General features: G+C 37.3%; 1 protein-coding gene across 1 annotated transcript; it reads left to right on the top strand.

Moving 5' to 3' along the window:
• Window positions 1-945: 945 nt before the first annotated feature.
• LOC132560908 (protein dispatched homolog 1-like) lies at window positions 946-14,168 on the top strand. Its single transcript, XM_060225612.1, has 11 exons — window positions 946-1,219; window positions 4,858-6,482; window positions 6,597-6,824; window positions 7,799-7,924; window positions 8,044-8,196; window positions 9,200-9,326; window positions 10,458-10,585; window positions 11,433-11,510; window positions 11,669-11,839; window positions 13,129-13,534; window positions 14,056-14,168. The coding sequence occupies exons 1-11, from the start codon at window positions 946-948 to the stop codon at window positions 14,166-14,168; spliced, it is 3,429 nt and encodes a 1,142-aa protein (XP_060081595.1).
• Window positions 14,169-17,375: the final 3,207 nt, after the last annotated feature.

Raw genomic sequence — 17,375 nt, 5'->3', positions numbered from 1 at the left:
GCATAAGGCAGATGGAGTGTCGCCGAAGGAGTGCAGTACCGTGACAGGTAAACAATAGTGTGTTTAAACCGATTGATTACTGATTATTGTTATACATAACCAATGAAGCATTAATTTTAACTCACACTTCAAAATGAAATTCAGTATATGGCTTCTTGTTGGAAGGGTACAGATTAAGTTCGATTTCCGGCTGTCTGTAACCCTACTTGGCAGAGTAATGCCCCTTTGAACTTAGAAAAATCTCTGGGAATATTGTTTTCTGGACTTTCTTTGGTTATGCTTTGAGTTATTGAAATGAAATTTTGTATATGACTTCTTGTTGGAAGGGTACAGATTAGTTTTGACATCTAGCTCGATTTCTGGGTGACCATGACACTTTATGCAGGCGACACATACAGATCCGAAGAACTCTTGTTTTATCTATTTAGAATCCAATCAAAGTTTCACCGAAAAGTCTTTGATTGGTGCCAACCAAACCAAAAAGAAAAAGAAGAAACTCAAAAAGCTGAAATTATCTTCCTCCAAAGTTGGAGTACAGGGATACAACGAGAGTGAGGCAGATGGAGTGTCGCCGAAGGAGTGCAGTACCGTGACAGGTAAACAATAGTGTGTTTAAACCGATTAATTACGGATTATTGTAATACCTAACCAATGAAGCATTGATTTTAACTCACACTTTGTTACTTGTAAAGATTATATTGCATTTGTGTCAATCGGATTATTTTGCAATGAACATTGGATGGGCACACTCGGTGCCGTCACAGCCCATCGTATAATGAAACCGTTTACCAACTCATTACGTAACGGTCACTGACCATTTTACAAATTCATGTTGCGAGTGATGTACGATGGCTGGTAACAATGAGTCGGAACCTCAAAGTAATTCGATGAAGATATTTGAACTTGTTTTCTAAATCCTGCCGAACAAGTCGATAGATTGGAGTGATGGAATCACCTGATTTTTTTCTCTATTTAGAATCCAATCAAAGTTTCACCGAAAAGTCTTTGATTGGTGCCAACCAAACCAAAAAGAAAAAGGAGAAAATTAAAAAACTGAAGAAATCTTCGCCCAAAGTTGGAGTACTGGAATACAACGAGCATAAGGCAGATGGAGTGTCGCCGAAGAAGTGCACGCCGACTGGAAATGAGAAGAAAGACGCAAACAAACCACCACTTCTTTATTGCAAGTTTATAGCCAACTACCCGTGGTGTGCATTCTGTAAGTAATATTATCTTTCTGATTTCTTTATATTGTTAAAGTGATCTATTGGTTTTCCCATCTCTCTTTACATATCCCCTTTATCTTTTTCCTTCAGAAGTTATCTGAATATTGTATAATCTAATACCATAACACACTCTCAGTATCTTTTTCAGGAGACTTTTGAATAGATTTTCATAAACTATATATATATGTTATTTCATATATAACGTAATTAGCGCCTTGAACACGTATGAAGGATAAAATAGCTAAATGTATGTACATATATAATGTATTATTCACCACTTCGGCTCTTTATGATTTAACACAGTGGTTTATTTTAAATAGGAAAATTATGCTAGTCCGATTACGACGAACACACAAGTTAAAAATCGTGTAGTTGTACTTACGGGATTAAATCGATCGCAGAGAATATGACAGTGGTTTGCTAGGACAAATATTGGTACACGTATAACACCAACCAGCCATCATAAGAAATGGTTGTGATTGGCGCCATGAAGTATAACACCAACCAGCCATCTCTGTATTTCAGAAACATGGTAGAAAAATCATGTACATGGTTCATGTAACTGTGTAAATAATTGAATTTCTAAATATTTCGGAAAACGTCGATGTTTTCTTGGGGATGGTGGGGCAGGGACAACTTGCAGGGGCAAAACGGGGATGTTCACAAGGTCACAACAGAAGCAAATCAAAACAACCATCTAAGAAAAGACTGAAGATTTCGTAATGTTACAGTGTACATAGAAACATTTACCATTACAAGGCATTGTTATAGTGTACGCATTAACAGATGTGTAATACCAGCCAGAATTATCAACGACGTAGGGATATCGAAAGTAATTTAAACAAATTGAAGCTAGCTCCCTTATAACAAGATGACAATTGAAAATGATAAATGTAATTTGATTATGCCCTTATTCCGATGACATTCATATGTCTGTGGATGCCAACTGAAACCTTAACGTTACCAACGATGAAATGGGGTGGGGGAATCTTGGAAATGAGTCGTGTGATTTTTTACAGATTGTCAAAGTTACCACATGAAGCAATATTCACTGAAACATGGGGGTTTCAAATGCAATTCAGACAAACAGCAGAGACAGGTACCGTCTTTTAGGCAACAGAACATAATCCAGTGTGACCAGATAAAACTTAAATCTGATCTACAAAAAGTGTACAAGAGTGCACTGATACCGAAAAAATGAAAAAACAAATTTTACTTGCTTATGCTTCCTATCTGGAGTTCCTACTGACATCATGATAGTATCCTTTTCCCCTATATACCACTTAAACAAACTAATTCTAGCAACCAGTGTCGGTTGATTTGATTATTTATATGCACTACCAGCGACATACAGCACATACACATTAAACACACCACTTTCTTTTGTTTTGTAGTACATTTCGTTTAAATATTGCCAGCGACATACACATTAAACACACCACTTTCAGTACGTAAATATACGGAAGCCCTGGAGTGCCACTTCTGAAAACTATTTTATCTGGCGGCCGCCACTTTTTTTGGCACAACTACCTATTTTTTTCCGGCGTTTTTCGAACGAAAGAGTTGAGTAATAATTCCATAACATATAAATAAAGACGTGCTGTTCGTGGAAAAAATGCATTTGTCGTTTATCATATTATAAAGTAGCACTTGTAGGCATGAGTCTCGCCGATGTCTTTTTGGGTCGTTGGGAGGGGGGTCTTCTAGGAGATGCGAGTGAAGTGTAAAAAAAATACCGATCTTTTTATATAGCGCTAGCATTGTCGATGTTTTTTTCTGTCGGTTTCTAGATAATGAGATAAAGTTCATTATACTTTTTACTACAATAAATCAGTGAGAACTTGAATGAAATAATAAATCATCAATATATGTATACCATTTTTAAGGAAATTAACAACATGAAAAAAGGATAACCAAATATACATGTGTAATGCATGAGTAAAATGCCAGTATAATACTTAACATAAATACATATATATATATATGATCTACAAGATAAATCAGTGGACCAAAGTCTTTGATGTAGCAAGTGAAATATAACTTTGGTGTTAAACTTTCCTTTTGCTGAGCAACCAAATTTATAATTAGTAATTAGTAAATATTTGTAAGGTGCTAACAGTTTTTATTGAGCAGTTCTAAATTTAACATTTAATGAAATTCCAAGTAAATTCAAAAGGAAAGATAATTATGTAAAGATTTTAAGTCTACATGTATTGTAGGCTGAAACATAAGATTTTTTGTTTTCAGAAATTGTCAATTGATTATTGATTCGTCATCAATGCCCGCTAGGACTGTCATATCATCGTAGAATATTTCTTGAAATATTGACATTTAATTTGAACTTACTACATGTATAAGTACATAACTCAAATTTACTGACAGAAAGTTGCTTGATTATTGTTGTCAATAAATTTATTTCAATGAAAATATTGGGACAAATCAGTTCTTAGTATAATTTCGACATTACATACATTCTAATATTGATATTATTGGATGAAGAAAATTGATACACATGATCAATCACAAAAAGTAGAAGAAAAACATTATTTGAAGATTTACTGTCATAGCAAGTAAAAACTCATTTTAGCAAGGAAATATTTAAGGCACTTGCTGTTTTTAGCAGATGATATCTCCTTGAAAATATTTTGTATGAAAATTCCTCAAGGAATTTCAGGACATCCTAGCCGATGCCTTCCTCCTGTTCCTTGAGAAAATTTTATACAAGCCGTTTTTGAGGAGATATCAGCTGAGGAAAATCTCGACTTGAGGAAATCTCAAGTTGAGATGTTTTATACAAGTGGGGCCTGTCCTAATCCTGACATTATGTAAGCTGGCTTTGAGAAACAAACTGAGAGAATAACTCTCAGTCTACAATAAAATATTTAAGAAAAATCTAAATTATTAGAAGTAAATATCCTATATTTATTTAGTGTTCATTTAGTATTTTTTCAGGAAAAATAGTTTAAAAGGTAATGAACACTGGGACAGACCCGAAATAATGTACTACCAATAGTTTAAGTTTCCGAGTGGATAAGTAAATGTAGTGTAACAGGTCAGAAGTGATGTAACGAAATGTATGCTCTCTTGTTAGGATGATCTTATTGGTGTTTAATACGTAAGAGTTCAAGTACGGGTCACGGTAGTAAATACACCTGTTAGTATATAACACCATACTGTGATCTTAGAGAGACAGCAATTGTTGACTTAAAATCTCCTCTGAATGACAATCCATTCTGTTACAACAACTACATACATAGAGGTGGAGAATTTACCACACACCTCTGATACACTCTTAGTAAACTCTTGGTCGTAATACCAAACACTGGTCACAGTCACAAGGTCAAACTTTTTCAAAAAAAAACTTAGTTTATAATGAAACTTTTATGGCGTGGCTTGACTTGCAGACTTGAAGGACATATTTTTATAAGCACGGGTAACCGGGAGGATGTCCATGCGATTTTCTATTCTTGGATATTGCAGGTTTATAACCCGATATCCGATAACAGCGTTCGGTAAGTATTCAGAGCTGATGAACGACGTTTAGTTAGAAACACTAACAAATAGGTTATTCTGAGAAGAAAACTTAGAGAAACATGACATTTTTGACAAAAACTTTTTTCCTATTTTTCAGTTCTGGCTTCGTCCTTCCATCTTACCATCATAATAGCGACCGTATGTCTTGTTTGTACTGGTTATAACTTGTTCCCAATTGAGTTCAAAACGATGCCGTTAATTCTAAATGAAGACAACACCCGCACCCAAGATTACGCATGGAGAGGCAAGGACTCCTACTCCGGGAAACTATGGAGACCTGTCACTGGAGCCATACAACCAGCCTACTACAATGGCTTTGTCGGTGACCTTGTCGAGGTTTTCTTGGAAGTACCCAACTATGATATCTTCAGTCGCGAAAATCTGCAGCTTATCCGAGATGCCGAGGAGAGAATGTTCAACATCCAATACTATCAGATTTTCTTCTGCTATGTTGCCAGTGGTACCGAGTGTCATAAGCCTTCGTCTGTTCTCCGATTGTTTGATGGAACTTTTAATTCCTCTAGTGCCACGTTCTATGACCCGACGTTTAGCAACATCCACGGTGTTTTGTGTGAGGCGACCGAGCATAATGCTACAAAGGATTACGTGAAGTACTTCATAGAACAAGGGCTTGATCTTTGTGATGGTATATTGAGATCCTCAAAAACCAGATTTTTCTACAAACTAGGATGGCCACTTCGCGGTTCTGATGATAGCGGCAAGCTGGAAAACTTCTTGGTGTCGTCTGTGAAACCTGAAATGGAAAACATTCGCGACAATTTGATGTCTGGTAAGATGTCATTATACTACATCAGCACGGTGTTGTTTGAATACGATGTCGTTATTCAGGCTCTCAATGACATGCTTCTTGCTGTGGGAAGTTTTCTGTTTATTTTGGTCTTCATGTGGTTTCAGACTGCATCGTTTTGGATAACATTTTTAGGAATATTTAGTATACTTACCAGCTTCCTATTGACGAACCTTATATATAGATGTGTGCTGGGTTATGAATACTTTGGATTTTTCCATGTCATTTCTATGTTCATAATCTTGGGTATCGGTGCGGATGATGTGTTTATCTTCTACGACACGTGGAGACTGACTGGTCACACGATATATCCAAGTAAGGCACACCGGCTGTCTGATTGTTACAGGAAAGCAGCGAAAACGACTTTTGTCACTTCACTCACAACCATGACCGCATTTCTTGTGAGCGGTCTTTCACCTTTGCTTCCGGTTTGCTCGTTTGGGATATTTTCTGGTATTCTAGTGTTTGTGAATTACCTGTGTGACCTACTCTACTTTCCTACAGTGATTATGCTGTATTCACAAAAGGTTAAACCATTTTGGGACAAAATGTGTGGGCCATGTATACAGAAATGCAAAAAGAAGAAATCAAAAACCAGTAGTGAAAAACAAGACGACACAATATCTATGAATTTATCAAAATTTGATATTGACATCAGAAAAAAACCGTCCACACCTTTTGCTAATCGTCCAGAGTCTGGAAATTCTTTGCGTTCTGATATTCTAAATACAGCCATGACCCCAAGGACAAAGTCTAATTTTGAAGATCGTAGCAAAATAGTTCTCTTCCTTAGAAATGGATTCTACGATTTTATAACACATCGTGCTGTGAGAATAATAGTACCACTGTTATTCCTTGGTGCTTCAAGTTTCTTTATGTGGAGTGCCTCAAAATTGGAACCAGATTCACAACAGGTAATCAAACTTTGATCTAAATTTCGCAAAATCAATCACTTTATCAAGACAATGATATGTTGGTGCCATACAAAAATGTAGTCATACTCAATTATTTTTTTTTTGTTTTCACAGCTGCAGATCTACAAGGCGACTCACAACTACGCCCGTGCGTCGCGCATGCATTACTATAGTTTCGAGAGGAGTTTCGAGGAGGAGTACTCAAGCGTATACCTCACCTGGGGTATTCAGCGAAAGGACTTTAGCTCGTGTAATTTCAAATCCGCCACCTTCTGTGGTGGTGTGGCAAGATGGGATGATACATTCGATCCCAATACACCCGAAGCACAGATCGCACTTAAGGTACATGTTTGTTAAGAAATCGTCTTAAATTTGGCTATATTTCTACACTGTGTCAAGCTTTAAGAATACATCCCAACCCATAGGTCAAACGTATACATGTTGGTAGTATTTCATATTTGTCTGCATCGATGAAAACTAACCTCAAGATGTCTTCAATAGTTCGTACATATGATTAATATAACGTATCGCATACTCCAACGCAAAATGTTATGAAATTGTATGTCAATAAGGTGCACCTCTTCACCAGGGAATTCTATAATAGTTAATAATGTACATATAAAAACAGGAAAAGACAAATATATCATTCTTACAATGGGGACATCCGGGCAGGTTTGTTAACTTCAACGTTTCATAGTAACAGACACATGAAAATCGTGAATTCAACAAGAACCTTTATCAGCCTTGCCCTATCAGACATCTGCACTAGGCATCTACATAAGACATTTCTCACGTGTTCTTTCAACCTGTGTGACCAGTATTGACGCAGAACCCGTAACATTATTTAGAATAATCTGTGTACGGAAATAACATTGGTTCATGGATGATGAAGTTGAATGTCTGAATGAGCAGTGAATGAATGCATTTATATACGGAATTTCGGAATTACCTAGGAAAGTGTAGGCGTTATATTGGGCTGGAATCAAATGCTTGACATGGGTGGTAGATTTGATTACATCGATCAGTTTAACAGGAACTGCGTTACTGTATGTAAGATGTAACTAAGACTACTGTATTGATACAATGGTACGGATACTTTATTTGGTCAGTAGTTCATTCGTTAGGGACCATAACGATATGCGGTGTTTATGTCAAGTTTGTTATGATGGACATAACGTCAGACGAGATGTGTCTGAAATACATGCGACATAACAATCTCATTCACAAGCAGCAACACAAATTTGGCATGCGGGGGATATAAATGACAATTGTATTAGTAGCGCTATAAAATGACAGATGATTCCATTATTTTACAGAACCTTTGCAATCGGTTGGAGACAATGAGTGCTGAAGAAGCAGATTCGCTGAGGATTAAAAGAAACGCTATAACGGACAAATTAGAAATAGCCTGCTTCACCTCCCCGTATGAAACTTATTTACAGGTATCTTTCTCTGAAGTTTTATTTTTATAAAACAAATATCCGGTATGATGTGAAACAAATTTCAGACATTTTATTAACAAATATTGGTTGAATAATTCTTATATCTTTCGTTTAAATAGAATAAAATCGACGCGAACGGAAGCGTGTTTCCAGCAGGACTATCTATGAACCTGCCAATTAATGCCGGCAATGTTTCAACCTTCATGGATGCGCAATCGTCTATATACTACCCCAGTGTTTTATTGCCCAGTGATTTTGATCACCACATGGGGGTAAGTGTAGCACACCTACTGTTTACACATCACTAGGTTATAAACCACCATATGGGGGTTAGTGTAGCGCACCTACTGTTTACACTTTACAAGATTTTAAACCACCACATAGGGGTAAGTAAAATGCACCTACTGTTTACATTAGGTTTAATACAACCACACGGGAGTAAGTTTAGTGCATCTACTGTTTAAACTAGGTGTTATGCCACCACTTGGTGGTAATTGTAGCGCACCTGCTGTTTACACTTCAATAAGTTATAAACCATCACATGGGGGTAAATGAAGTGAACGTAAGGATTTAGCCACCACATGAGGGTAAGTGAAGCGCATCCGCTGTTTACGCTTTACTAGGTTATACTACTACCACATGTTTACACTGTGGATTTATACCACCACATGTGGATAAGTGTAGAGCACCTACAGTTTTTCGCTTCATTGGTATCAAAACACCACATGGGGATAAGTGAGTACCGCGCAGTTTATACCGATTCTTTCAATATTCTTTTGCAGTTTTTTTATCGGCACTTTACAACTGCAAATATGTTTTACATTGTATTTAACTGTGTAATGATAATTTATTGTGATAATGAACTTTAAGATCCACAATAGTTAAAGGTTATCAACAGATTCTTCAGTTTATGAGGGATGAATCAAATACAGTCATGATCCTTTGGAACACATCTGTAACTTACTCACAAATAGAGCAATAATGGGGTAAACGTTAAAACACCGTTACTGAAAAATCGGTTAAAGTTGATCTGGATTTCGGACGAGAATCACTAAAACGGAAGTCCTTTTCGCAGATTTACAGCAATGTGTAATATGATTGGAATTCATGAACAGGGTTTCTTAACAGAGATATGTTGTAACAACGTACATTGCAAATTGTCTCATGGCTAACATAGGCGGATCATTCGATGAAAGTGAAATAGGTCACTGATAGATCATGTGGTTATGATAATGATGACAGTGTTACTAGTTGACATGCAGTTATATTTTACAGATCGGAGTGTCCTACTGGTTGTCGGACAGTTACACGGGAAACCCTACTGACGATTACTACTTATACAACGGCTTGCTAGGGGAACAGACGATAGATGGTACCACTCAGAGAGCCAGGAACTCTGCCAGTCAGTACACGGTTATTTTGTCGTGCAGGACAACTTTAATGTAGTCATGAACTTAAAACTTAACATACTCACGAGGTTTCGAGGAATTCATATTGTTTTCGGTCTAACCTTGGTTCCTGTTTCTGTCTTTCGCATTGTTATGGCTTCTACTCGGTTTCATTTATCACTTCTATTACAATCTGTACTATCTTTCGTTTCGCTCTCACTATAGTTTCTGTTATTTAATTTCAGTTTGGTAATTTCTCGGTCTTGCTTTGCCTACCGTGTTTCATGTGTCTCTAGTTTCAGTTGTTTTCGGTACGTCTAATATTCCAGTTGTTGCCCTCTTCTTTAGGTGCGATAAAGTGTTGTTAAAGGAAGCAAGCTGGACCCTTTTTCTCGGCTTGAAAGACTCAAACAAAAACTGCTTTGTCATTCATTATGACTTAAATCGTCTTAAAATTGAAATTGTATTAACGAGCAACGAACATTCATTTGTACAATAATTTCAGTGGTAGAGAAGACAACGAATTGAAATGAGACAATGAAGAATTTCAAATGAAGCTGAATGTCTACCGAATGAATAAAAACATTGGACCGGTATATGATGTGAAATCACTACTACTACATTCATATTACTTATAAAACACTGCAGTGTGAAGAATTTAGTCTGCTTGGGATACAAATGTTGGATATTTTTCACAGAAAACTTCTTTTTATTTGTTGGAACAATTTCTTTGGGTTGATAATGTCAGCAGAATAGAAGTTCTTGCAACACAACCCGTAGAACATTAGAATGTGACGTTTCGATGACTACCCTATGTATATCTATGACCAAGTGTCTATATCTGTTTACCATATCGTCACACTAGTTTCGACCCCAGTGTACATAGGATTATAGTACAGCCGAAAAAGTTGGTCGATTCCGTACCATCTTGTACACTACGTACATCAGTGCTAGTACGATCCACACTTGTCATTTGTCTGATGAAGGTGACCGGGTAGACATCGAAACGTCACACTCTAATCTTCTACTCTTTGTGTTATATATGAACTTCTATTCTCTTTTAACAAAGTAATAAATGTCAACACGCTTCTGTGTGTGTCTATTGTGTTGTCTAAATGCAATTTTTCCATTATATTTCTTTTCAGATATGTACTATGCATCCAAACTCAAGTATATCGGAATCCGTATCAATACCACCTTAAACGTGTACAAGCTAGGCTATCCTGAAGGGAAGCCTGTTTATCAGCGATGGGAGAAACTTATGGCAGAAGAGGTAAGTAGAAAAGAATGTTGATCCTATCGTTTATAAGAGATATAAGAAATAAAACGACGGCAAAATAGGGAGGTTTTCAAACAGACATCTTTGAAAAAGAGCAGTGTTCTGCAGGTGTAAGTATGTTCAGCTCAAACGATGACACACGCCATATAAAGGGTGACGTGAAGTTCCCAAAATGAGAATCTTATTTATAACAAAGAAAACAGCAGGCATACAAACTAACATCGAACACCTCTAACTTTGTATCACACAACGAAACCAGCAGGCCAACAAACGAGTAAAGAACACATCTAAATACAGCTCGAGTTTTACAGTTGCCTTTTTTCATGATTTCATGTTGGGGAATGTATATCCAACTGACATGGTCAAATCGAATTTTCTAAGAGTTTTCAAAGTATCATACTCTCTTTTCTACTGTCTATCACCCTTACGTACACCATTTACAATTCCGCCACCAAGAGCAACATTAAACTTGTTAGAAAGAAAGTCACTTTATGCTGAAACAATTAAGTAGATAATGTCTGGTTATCTATAATCGATTGTTCTTCAGGCATTCGCTAACGGTATATGCTAATTCAAAGTTGTTTTCTCATTCTTGCTGGTTTGCTACTGTTTTGTCTCTTTATCATATATTGCTCGGTTGTATACTATCAAGTAAGTTATCAATATAAAGACTTTGGGGGGTTTTTTTCGTCGATTAACAATATTATAAGTTAACGTCGTTGGTGAAAGTTGTTTTCGATGGACTTTCTCTTGGTTGTTGCCGATAATGGTTAAATAATAGAATCCTTTACATTTCATCTTACTTTGAAACTTTTTTATCTTCTAATTTACCTGATAATAGTTGATGAAAATGCCAGACACGATGAAGAACGGTTTCCAATGTACAAAAAATACATGGAATTGGATCAAGGTTCAGGAGGTAAGTGGTATCAGTTATTATAGTATTTTTATCATTTAAGTCAATGTATTCCCCCTTATTGCTGGATTGAAATACAAATACCGTGTGTATTGAATGTGCATTCATTGTAAATAGCATTAATAATCTATAGTACACTATCCTTGCTCGTTCTGTTGAAGTCGCTAGCGGATTCTGCCGTACAGGGGGTAATCGTCGGCCTCGGACTCGCCCTACCGATCCTCATCCTCACAACGCTTAACGTTGTTATAGGATTTCTTGCCACAGTTACCATAGGCCTGGTCACCGCTTGTGTCATCGGCATCATCCCTTTGGCGGGCTGGAAACTCGGGGTAGGTACTCTACAAGTGTTGTTGACACTCTCATGTCTCTGTGTCGCCGTTTACATGTTATCAAATTAGACAAAATAATACACACCAAACGAACTCCTTACGAAAGCATTGCATGCCTGATCCACTAAAATAGATGTTTTCGTTGAACCCAGATCAGAGTAAGAATACGGTAACAGTTAGGTACAAGTCTGCAATAACTCCAACAAGACGTCAAGACAAGAGAAACTTTTCCTATATTTTTCTGCGATTTTCTTTATCGTTCTTTTTATTTTACTGAACTCAGTTGAAGTGTCTGTGATTACACAGTACAGTTCACACAATGAATCAAGTACAAACGATTATTATTATTGTCAAAGTACGGAAAAACAGGTCAGTGTCCATTTTTGTATCAAAATAAGTAGGGAGACACGTATGGTTAACATGTCTGGTTTAATTAAAATGTAAATATAAGGGAACACGACATCATTTGTCAATGATAACAATAGCTGTTATTTAAATCTTGTTCGTATATTGAAGAAAAAAAATCATTTCCGTTATTGATGACAAAAGAAATTGCTAATATAAAGACGCTACGTCATGAATCTTGCTTCTCCTTGTCATAGAAACGTAAAATGGAGGAAACTACTAGAATCCCAAGGAAAATGATCCCATGTTATATTGATTGAAAAAGTCGAATTTCTTGTTTTCACTACAAATATCAAACATCAAAATAGAATACTTACGGAGTGCCTTTTTTACCTGTGATTTACCATGACAGAGATACTATTCAATCTTGTTAAAAGGTCACAACAACCTAAACCGGGACGCTATTTCTGTTTGTTGTTGCACTGTTATCTGACGTCTCGGCATTGGTGTAGAGTAAGACGTGTTCATGAACGAGCAGTAAATCTCCGCACTAAAAGGACGTTGTAAACAGCAGTTTCGAGTCCCATTGATGACTGCTACGCTTCTAGAGCGAGTACTACCGCGGTATATACTGCTCGAATTGGCGATACTTTACTTATTATCCCCATTTATCTACGGCTTCCTTCCGTTTAAAGAATATTGTGATGACGCAAGAAAGTGTTGGAGACTATTACGAAATGTCAAATATAATCTTTGCAAATCATTCCGAATGAGTGTATGACAATTAGGCAAATGGTTTACATGGGTTTTTTTTATTGAATTGTTTATGTATTTTTTATATTATCATCGCCTATAGAAACATGGATGAATGCAAAAATGCATGTGAAGGATTAGTCCCGACTCTAAGCCATGTCGCCGATTCTCATATGTTTTAATACTTTCAGGTGTTGGAATCGCTCAATATGTGTATGGTGGTTGGACTGTCGGTGGACTATGTGGTACACCTGGCCGAGGCCTATGCAACCTGTCCCTCCCCCGACCGGATGGACCGTGTCCGTAATATGTTAGAAAGCATGGGCCTGTCCGTACTATCAGGCGCTGTCACTACCTTCGGCGCTGCCTCCTTTATGCTGTTTTCACAGATCCAGTTCCAGTATCAATTCGGAATCTTTGTGATGAGCACAATCTCAATATCACTCTTCTTTTCATTCTTCGCTTTCACTACCTTTATGTCGCTGTGTGGACCACAGGGTAACACGGGAAGCCTGGTAGCTTTCGGTAAATGGTTAAAATCAAAGTGCAGCAGCAACAATGGTGAACAACCTTCTTCATCGAGTTTCGGAGATCAAAGCAAGTTTTATATTGTTGAATGCACACCGCGTTCTCCCTGTTTTGATGATACAGACATCCGACACCACTCGTTCAGCACACATTCTATAAGAAATAGTACTTGACAATATTCTACGTATCGTCTTCCCTATAACAGCTGATTGCAATCTTCACTTGCACTTATTTCTTGTTTGAATATTATCCTCGCCACTTCATCACCACATATTGTGCACCAAAAGTACATGTGCAAAAATGTAATTGTGTCCGTTACTATCATGAAATCATAATTCAGATTGTAACTTAGAGTTACAGGCAACAGATGTTGGTCGGTTATTGGACCGATAGAATGAAATGACAATCATTCAATCTATATATAATATTTATTTGTTTAACTGTGATTTGCTGTGTAATGTTTTTGTCTAAAATAAGACACACGTTGGAAATCGATGTCCTCTGTACTTGCTAACCATTTTGTTACACGTTTTACTACTTTGTTAGTATATTAGAAACATGATTAATTGCTGGCATATCTTGTGTTGAAGGGACCACCATAGCCATTGGAATTGACACTAAACCTGCTGTGGATCCAACAGAAATGTCGCGAAGTACATCCAGAGTCAACTCCTCCCACAATTCTGAACGTCTCAGACTTTAACTTCTGGTAAAAAGGAATGATTTGCGCGACACCCACCGAGGAACCATTCGCTTTTCTTAAGAGTTATCAATAAATTAGTGAAGCAAATACGTACACCACGACATGTTTGCACCTTTGCCGTGTTCCGTGCTGAAATTCCATGTCACCTTCGCTGACTTCAGCATATCAATTGATGTGACCGAATTCATTATAAAGACGCCTTAACTATTACGGGTTAAGAAAAGTATTATAATTTATTCACAGAAACTTGAATTTTGAAATGAACGTGATCACTGAAGTCTTTTGCATTGTATAGTCTTCGTATCGGAAATAGGACCAAGCGTGATGAACGCATTCAGTCTTAAGGAAGTTGGGCTGTTTTGTTGTGAATATTATACACGTATAGTGTAGTAATAATCCAGAACATAGTTATGACATTCCAATAAGTTAACACCGATATATAAGATGTCATTGTAACTCTGTACACGAGGGGAGATGACTGCAGTTATCAAAAGCACAATACACAATGGTAACCTCTACGTTTTCTGTAACTGCTTTGTGAACCAATTAGTATCATCAACTTTTAACGTATATATCTTCATATTATTTATTCGTTGTTGTTATTTAATTGATGATTCGTTTAATAAACTTTGTTACTCGGAAAGATGTTTTCGAATCATTACACAATACCTGTAATAGGGTCGTTAAGCGCCAAGTGGACAGGGCTAAGTCAAGCTACAAGTAAAATAACACTAGACAAAAAATACACTACCTTCATTTTGCTTAGGATCACAAATATTTTACTTTGTTTATGCTACTTTTATTTTTATCGCGCATGCCTCGAATAACATTGTATATCTGGTTTTGGGTTATCGTTGGTTATGTGGGATAGCGCTGGTTTTGTGGGATGATAGCGTTGGTTTTGTGGGATATCGTTGGTTTTGTGGGATAACGTTGGCTTTGTGGAATATCGTTGGTTTGTGGGATAGCGTTGGTTTTGTGGGATATCGTTGGTTTTGTGGGATAGCGTTAGTTTTGTGGGATAGCGTTGGTTATGTGGGATAGCGTTGGTTTTGTAGGATAGCGTTGGCTTTGGAGGATAGCGTTGGCTTTGTGGGATATCGTTGGTTTTGTGGGATATCGTTGGCTTTGTGGGATGATAGCGTTGGTTTTGTGGAATATCGTTGGCTTTGTGGGATAGCGTTAGTTTTCTGGGATAGCGTTAGTTCATCGAGTGTCTTTGGCCGAACATTTCCTGACCAAAAAAGCTGTCTGCAGCATGTCCCATACTTGCTCAATGGAATTAAGATCCAGCTAGTAGTTTGGCAAATCCACTTATTGAACAGTCGTTTGATCTAGATACTGATCTGTAAAAGTAGAATTTGATAGCACAGCCAATAAATGGATTAAACTGCACCACAGACAGATTTCTTGATAATTATTGATTCAAACCATTCGTCGGATAAACACAGTGATTGATTAAAACGCTCACGTAGTTTTTAAGATATCTTGATTGTCTGATTCAACCCACACCTAGTTGGTTAGATATGGCTATTGTCTGATTCAACCCAGACCTCGTCAGATAGGTATGGTGACTGTCTGATTCAACCCAAACCTAGTCAGATAGATATGGCGATTTTCTGATTCAACCAACACCTAGACGGATAGATATGGCGATTGTCTGATTCAACCCACACATAGTCGGATAGATATGGTGACTGTCTGATTTAACCCACACGTAGTCGGATAGTTATGGTGACTGTCTGATTCAAACCATAAGTAGTCTGATAGACATAGTGACTAATTCAAATCAGATAGTCGAAAAGTGATTGTCTATTTCAACCACAGGTAGTCGGTTAGATGTGATTGTCTATTTCAACCACAGGTAGTCGGTTAGATGTGATTGTCTATTTCAACCACAGGTAGTCGGTTAGATGTGATTGTCTACTTCAACCACAGGTAGTCGGTTAGATGTGATTGTCTATTTCAACCACAGGTAGTCGGTTAGATGTGATTGTCTATTTCAACCACAGGTAGTCGGTTAGATGTGATTGTCTATTTCAACCACAGGTAGTCGGTTAGATGTGATTGTCTATTTCAACCACAGGTAGTCGGTTAGAACCACAGGTAGTCGGTTAGATGTGATTGTCTATTTCAACCACAGGTAGTCGGTTAGATGTGATTGTCTACTTCAACCACAGGTAGTCGGTTAGATGTGATTGTCTACTTCAACCACAGGTAGTCGGTTAGATGTGATTGTCTATTTCAACCACAGGTAGTCGGTTAGATGTGATTGTCTATTTCAACCACAGGTAGTCGGTTAGATGTGATTGTCTATTTCAACCACAGGTAGTCGGTTAGATGTGATTGTCTATTTCAACCACAGGTAGTCGGTTAGATGTGATTGTCTATTTTAACCACAGGTAGTCGGTTAGATGTGATTGTCTATTTCAACCACAGGTAGTCGGTTAGATGTGATTGTCTATTTCAACCACAGGTAGTCGGTTAGATGTGATTGTCTATTTTAACCACAGGTAGTCGGTTAGATGTGATTGTCTTTTTCAACCACAGGTAGTCGGTTAGATGTGATTGTCTATTTTAACCACAGGTAGTCGGTTAGATGTGATTGTCTATTTCAACCACAGGTAGTCGGTTAGATGTGATTGTCTATTTCAACCTCACGTAGGCGTATGAATAGGATAATTGCTTGATTTAATCCACAAAAAGTAACTAGATATAGAGAATGCCTGGTTATAACTACACGTAGTTGGACAGACATATCATGACTGACTTATTCAAATCACACATTACCCGATAAACAGATTAATTATTTTCTTAAACTAAAACGCAACGCTACTAAATATACCATGACTTATTTAGTAGATCATAACTTATCGGTTCACACTCCACACGTACACATTTTTGCATTCTATAAAAATCCTAACTTTTCGGTGCACACTCCACACGTACACATTTGTTCAATAACGATCATAACTTATTGATAGACGCCCTATACAACAGCCAGTGTCGTTGTGAAGAGAGGTCTCCTTGTAGTAGATGGCTATGATGACCTACCCACTGAATACGATACAGGAATACCATCACATGCTGGTCGATTTCTCAGCTTCCTATCAGACAAAAACGACCAGTGGTAGGGGGCGTCAACCAAACGCAGGTTTTATAATCAGAAATAAATTGTCCAAACTATACCACACACACACACTGGTA

The sequence above is a fragment of the Ylistrum balloti genome, unplaced genomic scaffold (genome assembly GCF_031769215.1).
Source record: "Ylistrum balloti isolate Yb309-2 unplaced genomic scaffold, AGI_CSIRO_Ybal_v1 Utg371130, whole genome shotgun sequence".
NCBI lineage: Eukaryota > Metazoa > Mollusca > Bivalvia > Pectinida > Pectinidae > Ylistrum > Ylistrum balloti.
The sequence above is the reverse complement of the archived record's forward strand: the minus strand, read 5'-3'. Positions and strand labels throughout refer to the sequence as shown.